This window comes from Solanum dulcamara, chromosome 9, assembly GCF_947179165.1.
Source record: "Solanum dulcamara chromosome 9, daSolDulc1.2, whole genome shotgun sequence".
Taxonomy (NCBI): Eukaryota; Viridiplantae; Streptophyta; class Magnoliopsida; order Solanales; family Solanaceae; genus Solanum; species Solanum dulcamara.
This window is the reverse complement of record NC_077245.1, coordinates 74,405,763-74,418,268: the sequence shown is the minus strand read 5'-3', so window position 1 is coordinate 74,418,268 and position 12,506 is coordinate 74,405,763. Positions and strand designations below refer to the sequence as shown.

Sequence of the window (12,506 nt, the reverse complement as noted above, 5' to 3'; positions counted from 1 at the left end):
CAAATTAACACATTAACTAACTGATAATTAATACTATACAAACATAAGGTACATTCACTATAAAAAGGAACATTCCCTTATTAGTGACTTATTTAGTAGTGCTACCAACGCTGAAGTTCAACAACGCGTTTACATTTTCATTATTATCATTTTGACTGTTTCTTTTAGACTTTAAAAGGATAAAAAATAACACCTTCAAAATATCTCGTCTTTTGAATTTCGAATCTGAATTATTAAGTGTGAACTATCATCAAATATTTATCAAAATATATCTTAATTACTATTAGTTATTCATTATTTCTATCTGAATAATTAATAATTAAAATATATTTTAATAAATATTTAATAATAATTCAAATAAAAAATTCACATATCTATAATTTAAATATAAAATTCAAAAAATCGAAATTAACCACTCTTACGAGCACATTGTCATTTGCAGTCAAAAAGTTAGCACTTTGGTATCATTATTTATCATTTCTCCCCCACATTCTCCCTCTCCTTTTTCTTTTTTCCCAAGGAATTGCTCTTTTCCTTTATATAATATATTTATAGTATATAATATGATTCATACTTATTTTCAAACTTATGAGATTATGGGTAGATTATTTTTCTTCAAAGCCTTATATCACACTTTATTTTTTTCATATATTTTCATTTGATGTTTGATATTTACATTTAAATTTTAATTAAATTCAGATAATACACTATAAGATTTATTTTAGGGGTAACACTCTCATTTTTTTTTTCATATTCAAATTTTAAATTCGAGACCTATAGTTAAGAACGAAGCAGTTTTATCACTGCACTATAATTAGGTTGATCATCACACTCTACTCTAAATTGTTTTCCACTTAGTCAAAAGAATAACAAAAAAATTATAATTTGGTTTACTTCTCATCGATCTGTATTGGAATGAAATGATTCAGAATCTTTCACTCTTAATTAGAAAATTCAAATTTAAATTATAAACATGAAAAAGATCCTATTAAAAGCACTACCTTCAAAAATAACCTCTATGCTAAATTAATCAAACTTCAATACCATAAATAAAACACCAAATAATTAAAAAAAGGTATAGTTCTCCTCCACAATGAAGACAATAGAGAAGAGTCCACTAAGAAAAATAAATAAAGATAAGGGGGTGTAAAAGAAAAGTGGAAAATCCACTTTGAAGGCTGACAAAAATTGTGAAAATCTAGGTTCCCATTAACACATACAAAGTGTAGCTTTTTCCTTGTTAGACAGAATCACATCCATGCAAAGGCCCTAACTTTAAGTTGACTCCTATTTCCCCACCCACCCCCACTCCTATCCCCAATATTATTGTTTTTAAATTTTTTTCTCAAGTTAATTTTTCGAAAATCACCTTCGTATCTTTATGAGGTAGTTTTTTTAAAACTTTACTTGATAAATTTCACTGAATATGTTATTAATATTGTATTGTTATTCTCAAATTTGACTAATTTAATTTCATTTAAGAAAAAATAATTATTCTTGTTTTTATGCTTTCAAAATTACGATATAAAATCTAATAAGTAGTTTAATAAAAACATAATTTGAAGTTCATTTGGTTATTGTAATATCATTTATGTTCAAAACAACTTCCAAATATCAATCACAATAAGATAGGACATTGGATTCAAATCTCATCGCCATTAAGTAAGATATTGGCTTCTAATAGTTCAATAAAAACATAATTTGAAGCTCATTTGCTTAGTGTGATATCATTTATACTCAAAACAATATTCAAATATTTATCACGAATCGAGTAAGATATTAAGTACGAATCTCAGCGTTATCAGGTAAAACATTGAGTTTGAATTCTACCGCACCATACAAATTAAACCAAGCATTTGTCCATAGGTTTTGTATAATGTCGTAATATTTTATCAGTTTTTTTTTTAAAAATAAAATACACATTTAAATATAGTGTCAAATTTCAACTTCAAAATCTATGATTAAATAGAAACTAAAAATAATAGGATCATATTCATTCCGGAACAATCTTACTACCCTCATTATTATTCCTGACTTTGGTAGAACCAAAAAGCTTACAATAACTAAAGAAGACCATTAATTCTTCCCCCACTAAAATTCAAAGCTTTTGTTATCTCTTTCATTAATACTTCGTCTTCTTTTCTCTTTCATTCATCTTCTTCACATCACTCTTTCACATTCGTATCACAAATTCATCAAAAACCCATCTGAAAACCCCCCCCAAAATCCCCCTCTTTTTTTTTCTTCCGACCCGTTTACCCATTTTCAGCCATGTTTATCTATCTCATACTACTTCATCAAAAACCCATCTGAAATCAGAAATTGTTCCGACCCATTTACCCATTTCATCGATAAACCTGACCCATTTACCCATTTCTATATTGAGGGAAAGAGATGTACAAGAACCAGTTACAAGAGTTAGCACAGAGGAGCTGTTTCAATTTGCCCTCTTACATATGTATAAGAGAAGGTCCTGATCACGCGCCGCGCTTCAAGGCCGTCGTTAACTTTAACAGAGAGAATTTTGAAAGCCCTCATTACTGCACAACACTCCGGCAAGCTGAACACGCCGCCGCTGAAGTTGCGCTTAACGCCTTATCCAACCGTGGCCCTTCTCACTCTCTAGCTGCGCGTATACTTGTAAGTATATATATATATATATTCGTCTTTTATTGTTTTACAGTTAGGGTTCCGGCGGCATTTTTGCTGTACTTCTCCGCCGGAGTGTTGCTAACGTGCGCCGTGTGTGTTGACTGTGTTAATGTGCGCACTGTCGTCCTTTTTTGAGCTCTGGACCGGAATTAATGACTCCGGTTTATGAGGTTAGTTGGAGAAATTAATGCTATCGAAATGACTAAAATGCCCTTTGTCCTCGTCCTAGAAATGCAATGTTTTTTTTTTAAATATCACTCGCGTCCGGTAATTGCATGAGAGCCTATGACTAAATCGAGACCTCTGTGTAAAGGTACACACATTTACTCGTGATCTCATGTTTAATTTTATCAGAGTTAAATTGGATAGATCAATTCAATATTTTACGAATTAACGTGTAAATATTCAAAAAATTATAAGAAAAATCTACAAATTTTCAATTTTTCTAATGACAAGTAAATGTATTTTTAATATGTTAGTCAAAATTTATATAATTCAACTGTTGAAAAGCGAAACATGACTATGGTTAAATGGTATTCCCTCCGTCCGAATTTATGTTGTTTGATTCGGCACAAAATTTAAATAAGAAAAAGAATACTTTTTCAACTGTGATCTAGAGCGATTTAATCACAGGGATTTATAGATGTTTGTGTGGTTATAAATCATCTCTTTAAGTTTAAATGTGCATTTTAAAGTTCAATTGTTACTTAATATAGAATGCGTCAATTTTTTTTTAAACTAACTAAAATTGAAACCGTGCCACATAAATTGGAACAGAGGACTATGCATTATCACTTTAATTTTTAACTGCTAAAATTGAATTACTTTGGCCATTATAAATATCAGATGCGGATAAGTATTTACCAATGTATTAAAATGTAGATATTTTTTTAAAAAAATTATTTAGAAAAGTTAGGTAATTGAATGTAGTGGGAAAAAAAGAAAAGAAAAAGGTTTTAAGGGGAAGTTTCTTGGAGGGACCATAATTAATATGACCCATATGAGTTTTCTTGTCTTTTACATTTGCATAACAGCTGTTTTGGGTCTTCTTGTACTGTTTTGATAATTAATTTCCTTTAATGAGGGTATTTTAGTAATAAATTATTATATTTTTAGGAGTTTTAAACTTTTATTTTATCCCAAGTGATTTTGCATATTGAATTTTGCTACCTACCTCACAGATTTATTATTAAAGACCCATATTAAATAAATGTGGAAAATTGTAGATACGGCCTGTCAAATTGGGTAGTAGGAATCAGTCAACATTTGAATTGGGTTTAATAAATACAAATTATGAATAATTAACATTTTTTGAAGAGGTTATGTGATTAAGACATAATTAAAAATTTATTGAGTTCCTTCTAATTAATTTATATTCTACTGATAAAGCTGTTGAAATAAGTATTATTGCATTGGATTAGTGAATGTGACAAACCGTGTAAGCGTCGGGGATGATTTCCTTTCATCTACCTAAATCTTGGTGGACAAGTTAACCCCTATACATGTGTACGTTGATGAGGGGTAATAGGTACTCACTCGAATAGTTGTCATCCACCTGTGTCCTGCGGGCCAACTGTCTAAGCTCAGGTGGTTTCTTCTCATCTATCTAAATTTTAGTGGACATAATTATCCAATACATGCAGGGGCGGAGGTAGCATTCATGATACGTGTTTTAATAGAATCCAGTAGTTTTGGCCCAAATCATGAGTATGTGCTATAAAATTCATTAAATAAATACAAAAATTAGCACCCTTAGAATACTGAATCCGTAAAGTTTAAGTTCTGAATCGTCTCTTGGTCATGTGCTTAGGGAAGGTAATTGGTACTCGTTTGAATAGTCGAGGTGTCACAAGCTGCCCTGGTCACAACCTTTAATTAAACCAAAAAAAAGTTGGCAAACTTTGAGTTTGGCTCATATTTATGGAGCAGTTTTTCATGACAGAGACTGAACATGTGCATTGTTGACTTTTATCATGTGTGTGAACTCTTTCTCATTCATATAATCTTTAATATTGAGGGTAAGTATATGACATAATAATATTGGGTATTCAAAGGGCGTTTGATCATGAGTTTTTTCTCTGAAAAACACGTTTGACCATAAAATTCATTTGAAAAATACCAAAAAGCCGTTTTCCCTTTTTTTCACTTCAAATTACTCACAAAAATTCAAAAACAACTCCAGTTTGTATTTTTGGCCAAACACAACTCCAATTTTCAATTATCATTTTTCATTTTGAAAACAAAAACTATTTTTCTCCAAATAATCACAATTTTCATGATCAAATGCTCCCTTTATATTAGGTGTTTAGTTCAGCATGGCAATTGGGGAAATGTAGTTAGTTCAAGCTTCCTATTTATATCATTTGTCTCCCTATGTATTATATCTTCTATCTTTGAAGAAGCATCTGCATGTGACTGTCCACTTCCATGAGGGCTCTTCTATAAATGTCATAGTCTTTCCGTTTTAATTTGTTTGTTTTAGTTTAACTTGGTACGAAGTTTAATTTAAGAAAATAAAGAAGACTTTTGAATCTTGTGGTCTTCAACTAATGATATGTTTAATGTACCAAAATACCGTTTAATCTTGTGATTTTGAACATGCCATGTGGGATGTTGAAATTTAAGAGTTGTCAAATTAGGAAAGAGACAGTTTTTTAGAACAAAATAAAAATGAAAGTAAAACAAACAACAACAACAACATATCCAGTGAAATTCCACAAAGTAGGGTCTAGGGAGGGTAGAGTGTGCAAAAACCTTACCACTACCTCGTGGAGGTACAAAGGCTATTTTCGAAAGACCCTCGGTTCAAGTGCATCAATCCCAAATAAAAGAAGAAAAAAACAGTGGAGAAAGCATAATGGCTAATAAGAAAAGCAGTATAAAGTTTTCCTGAGTGAAACAATAACAACAAAATAGTGTGATGATCGAAGTACAATAAACAAATTGAAACAATGGGAGTATTAAATTGCCATATGCTTCATTTTATGTGAGACTATTTAAATGAATAGTTATGGTGTTCTTGACAGATACTAATTCACTCTGTTTTTCCACCTCATTGAACATACTCCTACAAATTGATTTGGATCACATACTAGTTATGTAGAGATTTGGTATCAAGGAATCCTGGAAAATGTTTTCCAAGAAAATAGGTGGGCGTCTTATTTTCTTGTGTTCGGTATGTAAGCAAAAAAGTATAATCCTAAAAGCATATGTATATGATCTTAGGCAAATATTACGGGAGTGGGGTGGGGGTGCAGGTGCGGTGGGGTGGGGAGGACACAATAAATGTGGAACTTGTTATTTTCCTCATTCACAAGGAAATTGTTTTCCTAGAGAAAATGTTTTCAAAAGTTTTGACCAACCGAACATGAAAAAATTGAAAAACATTTTCAGCAAAATGTTTTTTCCTCTGTACCGAACACACCCTATACTGCAGCATTGTTTATTCAATGTGTAGCAATAAAGGAATTATCATGCAATGAATAATAATGGCGGAATATTATCCAAGCAAGTCACGTCCTTTTTTCGTTTTAGTTACTCTTTTCCATGTATTAATAATCTTATCCCACATCCTATCACGCATAAGATAGTAACACAAATTGCAGACATGACTTTTTTCTTGGATAACTGTGGTGTTCAAGGCCTGTTCAGATTCCTACATGACTCATGTGGCTATAATCATTGGGAAGTTTAATGAGGCTAGCCAAATGTCGTATGAAGTTTTTCAGTGATCTGTTTTTCCTGTACAATCAAACAAGCATCGTATAATTTATGTGGAACTTTGTGATGTAATTATTTTTGTTTATATGGCATACTAAACAACCCCGTACTCTGTACTTCTGAGTTGCATTTTAGCTTTGTAAGTAATGATGCAGAACAAGAGGGGTCACTAATCTACATTTTATTCTTTTGGAAAGTATTGTAAGAGAGCCCTTTATATTTTTAATTTAAACAATTGGTCTATTCAAAATAATTTACTAATCAAGACACTTATTTTCTTGTGATGACTATAAGACCCTGATTTGTTGACATAGCTGAAGTACTATTGTTCTCTTTGTTGGATAAACTCATTGTAGGATGAAACAGGCGTCTATAAAAATCTGTTACAAGAGATAGCGCAAAGAGTCGGAGCTCCTTTGCCTCAGTACACAACATTTCGGTCAGGACTTGGCCACCAACCTGTGTTTACAGGAACGGTAGAATTGGCTGGCATCACGTTTACTGGTGAACATGCCAAGAACAAAAAGCAAGCTGAGAAGAACGCTGCCCTTGCAGCTTGGTCATCATTGAAACAATGTAAGGCTCCCACATAATCAAGAAAATGTTATACTTTGAGTAATTGCTCATAAGTTTATAGTCGACATCTTCTGCATATGCTGCTCATAGTTGGTGTAACAGTGCATGAAATTAATGTGAGTAGTGTCCAATAGTATGGTAGTAGGTTCATATGTGCTGCTCCTTTTTATTCCATTTTTTCTGAGTGACTTTCCAGTGCAATTGTCTCCTTGTGACCTATAGGTCATGGGTTTCAGCCGTTCATGCTTTGTCAGGGTATGCTGCCTATATATCAACCCCTTCGGATGCGGACCTTCCCCGCACCCTGCATGAACGCGAGATGCTTTGTGCATCAAGCTGCCCTTTTATTACAAGCGTATACACTATCTGTAAGTATCAGATATTGGAGGGGAATGGTCTTTTTATATGTCGCTGCTAATTTATAGATTCGAAATGCTTCAGTTTCATTCTCCTTCATCTTTTGGAGGTTTAGCCACTGAAACCTTTGGCGCACAATACTGTAATGAAGAAGAAATAGGACAAGAGAAAGAAGTATTCTATTTGTCAATCAGGCCTGGGATAGCTAATAAGATGAACTAAAAATTTAAAAGATTCTTATCAAGTACCTTAGTGTGCAACATTAATTTTGCTTGCGTTAGATACTTAGACGCTAGAATACATGAATTCTTCAATTTAAAGCTGGAACAAGGTTGCCTTTTCCTTGTAATACATGCAGTCATCTTATTCTTAACTAGTTTGCTAGTGTTCAGCTGACAGATTTTCTTGCTTGTGTTAACTTGCTCATTCTGATTTTCGATTGAAATCTTCAACAAGAATTGGGGAAAAAAGGGTAGGGGATACAAAAAGGTCATTGAAGAAGGCAAGTAGTTCATTTCCTATCTTTCCACCAAACTTTTCATGTGGGATATCTATCCGTTCGTCTCTTGCCTGCAAGAAATTTCTCAACTCCCCTTCTCTTCTTTTCTACAGATTTAGCACAAACTTGATGAAATTGGAAGATATAAAACAAGCTCATTAGACGAGCAGCTTATACTGTTGCATCTACAGCCTATTGCTTAAAGCTCATATAACTTATGCTCATCCGATATAGAATAACTTGTGAGATTCAAGTTAATTGTGAAAGCGGGCACTGTACATTCTGGCCATATGGTTTAACCATATTTGGTTGGAAATCAGACTGGGATTTATAATCCAAACACTTCATTTTTTACCCGAATTTGTGTTTCAACATCGAAGCCAAAATGAAATCCAAATGCCACCTCAATTTATTTTTTTTGTCTTACAGATTCACGTTGCTTTTTCCCCTCCTTTCAGAACTTAAGAGCTTCTGGTTGGCTTTCCTTCATGTAAATGTGTTCTGTTTCTGATGACTCCTTATTATTAGTACAAACTTCCATTAGCTCCTGATTATGCTGCTGATATTATAAAGTGGAACAAGTTTCTTGGGCAATAAAAGATTTGTTTTTTTTTACAGTGGCACAGCAAGATTTGAGTTTATCATCTGAACCGGAGAACAACGATGAGCAGGAACAGATCAGAATAGCAAGAGCTTTACTGAACTACCGTTTGAAGGAACAGTTAGAAATGTCCAAATCTGGCAAAGTGTCAATACCATTCCAGAAGAAGTTTCCAGTCCCATCTCCTCGACCATCAAGTCCACAGCGCCCTGTAGCCACAACATCCAAAATTCTCCCCTTAATCTGCCCGAAAACAGTTAATCGTTACAGATCTTCATCCATGACAATAAATGACAACCATTCCTTGTTATCACAGCCCCTGCCACAATCACAAGCTTCATCATCAGAAGGCCGCACAGTTTCCAACTGTATATCTCCTGCTCCAGGGGCAGCTCCATATATGCCAATTAGACAATATAATAGGACACCTTACCATGGTATTGCTCCACCCGTTACAATCAGAACAGCCGTGCCAGTTTTCTCTGCACCACCTCGTCCACAACCTACTGGATGCCCGGCTCAAATGATGCAAGCCCGACCAGTTCGAGTTGCACCACCTGTCTGTATAAGGCAGGCTATCCCGGTATATGCTGCTCCACCAGCCAAAAAGGAAACTGTGGCACATGCTACTACTACACGAAGCAGGCCATTAGCTCAGCCTGAGGAAACTGTGGCACAGGCTTCAAGCACTGCGCCAAGCAGGCCATTAGCCCAGCCCGTGGAATCTGGGAACAATGCTGGCACTGAGGTTGATGAATCAACAGCGATGAAGTGCTTGGAGGAGCTCAGTTTATGACAGTGGCTTGGTCCTTTGAATCTACCAATACCTATGTCAAACATTTTTGTTGTCTTCTTTTAGTGCTTGGTGCTTGAACAAACAAAGGAAAATGAAATGCTTGGGAAGTTCAGAGAATGATAGTGACTTTGGACATAGTTAATCTATTGATATCTATGTTAACATTTCTGTATCTACTAGTATAATTTTGCTTTGTTTTATTCCCTTTCCTATTTCAATGCCCCTTTTTGTTTGTTGAGCATGTTGTTCCATGCTTTGTTGCGCCGAGAGTCTATCGGAAACCTCTCTACCCCACAAAAGGTAAGGGTAAGGTTTGTGTTCAATCCTACCCTTCCCAGACCTACACTTGTGGGATACATTGGATATGTTGTTGTTGTTCCATGCTCCAAACTCATATTTGATGTAGCTACGATACAAAAACAAAGGGTGATATTTACGCAATTTGATTGTTTCCAATATATCCTCGGCTCAAGTTTGATGCAGCTATGATCAGAAAATCAAATAGCCCGGGAAAAAAGAGGGTAAAATGTGAAGCTAGAGCACATAATAACTTGTACATACAACTCGTATTTGTGTATACAAATGCAGCTAATGACTGAGGAATTAACTTTAAGGTGCCATTATTCTAATTTTTGATTTATGTTATTTGCAATAAATCTAACCGTTGCGCCAAAGCTTTCATGCAGAAATTGTCAATCTATATTAAATCTGTAATATACAACTTTATCTTGCATTTCTACTATAAGTTGTTTTCATGATGTGAATTGATATGCCTTCTTGGTCACACGACGACTTTTATTGTTATGTAAAAGCTCCCCTTCCACAACGGAATACTTTGCATTTCTCTTGGAGATTATTTTGATGGTTATTTAAACTCATGACCTTTTAATCACATTATAATAACTTTTTTTTGTTGCGCCAAAACATTCCTTCAATATTGAGCTATAATTACAAAGCATAGGATTCAATCCTGAACTTCAAAACTTCAAATTATTTCCTTTCACTTACTACTTCACAAGCAAGCCCTTTAGAACCACATACTGAAGTGTACGCAAATTTTATCTCTATCTACCTCGTAAAAGTAAAAAGATTTTTTTCGAAAGACCCTCATAAGATAACAAAACCAAGCATTTAAATCATTACGTCTTTCAAAAAAATAAGAGGTGAAAGAGTAAGTCATAAATTTTTCAACCTAATTAGTCCAATAAAGGATGGAACAACACCCTATAAATCAAATGAGACTGGTCTAAATCTTCTAACACAAACCAAGAAAGATAGCACAGTACATTATGGCTCAGTAACAATAAATTCTTTGGCTATTAAATTCAAACAGAAGTAATGTATGGACCCCTATATCTTTTTGCAACATTTGTCCACTATTTTATTTGTCCTTGTAACAATAACAATGGAAACATTAAAAAAATATTGGACCATTTTTATGATTGAGCTATGAAAATACTCATTTGGTAATTGAGTTGTGTTCTTCATTTATTGTGTATGAAACTACTTCTTGTCCTTGAAATTTATCATCCATTTGTTATCCGTGGAAAGTTCTCCTTCATTCCTAAATAACAGTCTCGAGCTCAAGATTGTTGGGTATGGAGTCACTTTTATTAGGGAGCATTTCACCCTAATGTGGAACTTCTCGATGCAAATTCATATTTAACCGAGTACTTGTAATGTATTTAATAGATTAATGGAAACTTTAAATAGAGTTGTACTCTTGTGTATGGGGAAAAATTGATTAAAATGTTCTTCATTAAACATGGCTTTGGTTTGTTTGTTTTCACTCGGTGTACGTTGCACGTACGTATTGAGGCTTGACTAAATTTAAATTCGCAAATTGTAGGACTCATTTCTGATGTTAGTGCTTCAAATTAAATTTTTTTCAAAGACTCGAACCCGAAACCGTTTATGATTGCTATACAGGGTTCCCATACACCAGCTGCCTCTAATAAGAGTGACATCTGTCAAGGGATTAGAATCTTAGGTAACACTACATGAAACACTAATAATGTCTTCTTCCTCATAGATCCCAAAACCAACATAATGGTATACACTATAATAATTGCAATTTCATATCATCCCCATAAATGTAAAAGATTCAAATTTGATAAATTAATAAAAAGTTGAATGAAATTGAGTATTCATTTTAATGTTTTTCTTTTTTAAAAAAATTAATGAATATGTAGCTAAGAATCTTTATAATTTCATATGGAAAAATGATCGAAACTCAGTACAAATTTATCACTAAAAGAATTTAAGCATTCAATCTAAAACTTCTAACGGCATGAGTGAAATAATATAAAATTTTTAGAAGCTCCTTTAAAAAAAACTTTTATTATATATATAAAAGATATAACAATAAGTCAATAAGGGACAAATGATAATTTTTCTATTCAAAAAGATCCTTCCCTTATCTCTTTATCCCATATTTAACTGTTAGTGGACTAAAGCTTTATGGTCGGAGGGTTAAAGTAAATAAATTGGTCACTCTTTGGTTCTTATAATTTTAAAAAATAGTTACTATTATTATTAAATTTCAATTTCACAGGTAAAATTTCAAAACAATATCATAGAGTTTTATCGGTGAATTTTGAAATTCAATATAGTATTATATTGTGTTTTAAAAAGGAAAGAGAGACTTGGAGTAACTGATAAAATTACCTTCACAGGTCACGGGTTCAAGCCTTGAAAACAGCGAATGTTATTTTATGATCATCATTTAAGCCATATTTCAATGGCATAGGTATGAAAATGGGCAAAGTGCACATATATTTCATAGGACTGAAGTTTTAGCTATTTTTATTTGATTATATTAAGCAGGAATGTTTGAATTCAAGTTATGTATAAAACTTTAGACACCGCATATCCGACGAAATGTCTAAATTTGAGTCTGTTATAAAATTTTAGATACCGTATGTCCAACGTTACTCCAAACTTGATAAATATTCAAAAAAAGAAAAAAGGCTTATTTACCTCACACAAGCTATTGCATACACCACCCTATCTTTCAGACTCTACCGACAAAATTTCACTGAATATATATATTGCATTATTAACTGAGGATCCATTGAAAGTAAGATTATCGAGAATCTATCGGAAACCGCTTAATTAAATGTGACGAAGAAGCATGTCATATCCATATGTAAATGGTGGGCCCAAATCTGCACTTCAACAACACCAACCCAACTCAGCATTCTATTGATTCACGCAATATGGGCCCATTTATAGGCCCAGACAGAAATGGGCCCACTTAAAGTTGAGGACTTTGATTGGACCATAGTGGGGCCCAAAAAGGAATT

At 33.5% G+C, this 12,506-nt stretch overlaps 1 protein-coding gene across 1 annotated transcript; it reads left to right on the top strand.

Annotated features, from left to right (window-relative positions):
- Positions 1-2,009: 2,009 nt before the first annotated feature.
- LOC129902960 (double-stranded RNA-binding protein 2) lies at positions 2,010-9,401 on the top strand. The gene is made up of 3 exons (XM_055978423.1): positions 2,010-2,640; positions 6,729-6,948; positions 8,423-9,401. Exons 1-3 carry the CDS (start codon positions 2,395-2,397, stop codon positions 9,199-9,201), a joined length of 1,245 nt encoding a protein of 414 aa, XP_055834398.1. The 5' UTR covers positions 2,010-2,394; the 3' UTR covers positions 9,202-9,401.
- Positions 9,402-12,506: the final 3,105 nt, after the last annotated feature.

What these genes read in the sequence shown, in the direction of transcription:
- LOC129902960 (XM_055978423.1), top strand. Translation starts at nt 2,395, where the DNA reads ATGTACAAGAACCAGTTACAAGAGTTAGCACAGAGGAGCTGTTTCAAT. An exon ending in CTCTAGCTGCGCGTATACTT is followed by an intron (nt 2,641 to 6,728) that starts GTAAGTATATAT and finishes AACTCATTGTAG; the next exon opens with GATGAAACAGGCGTCTATAA. An exon ending in TTGGTCATCATTGAAACAAT is followed by an intron (nt 6,949 to 8,422) that starts GTAAGGCTCCCA and finishes TTTTTTTTACAG; the next exon opens with TGGCACAGCAAGATTTGAGT.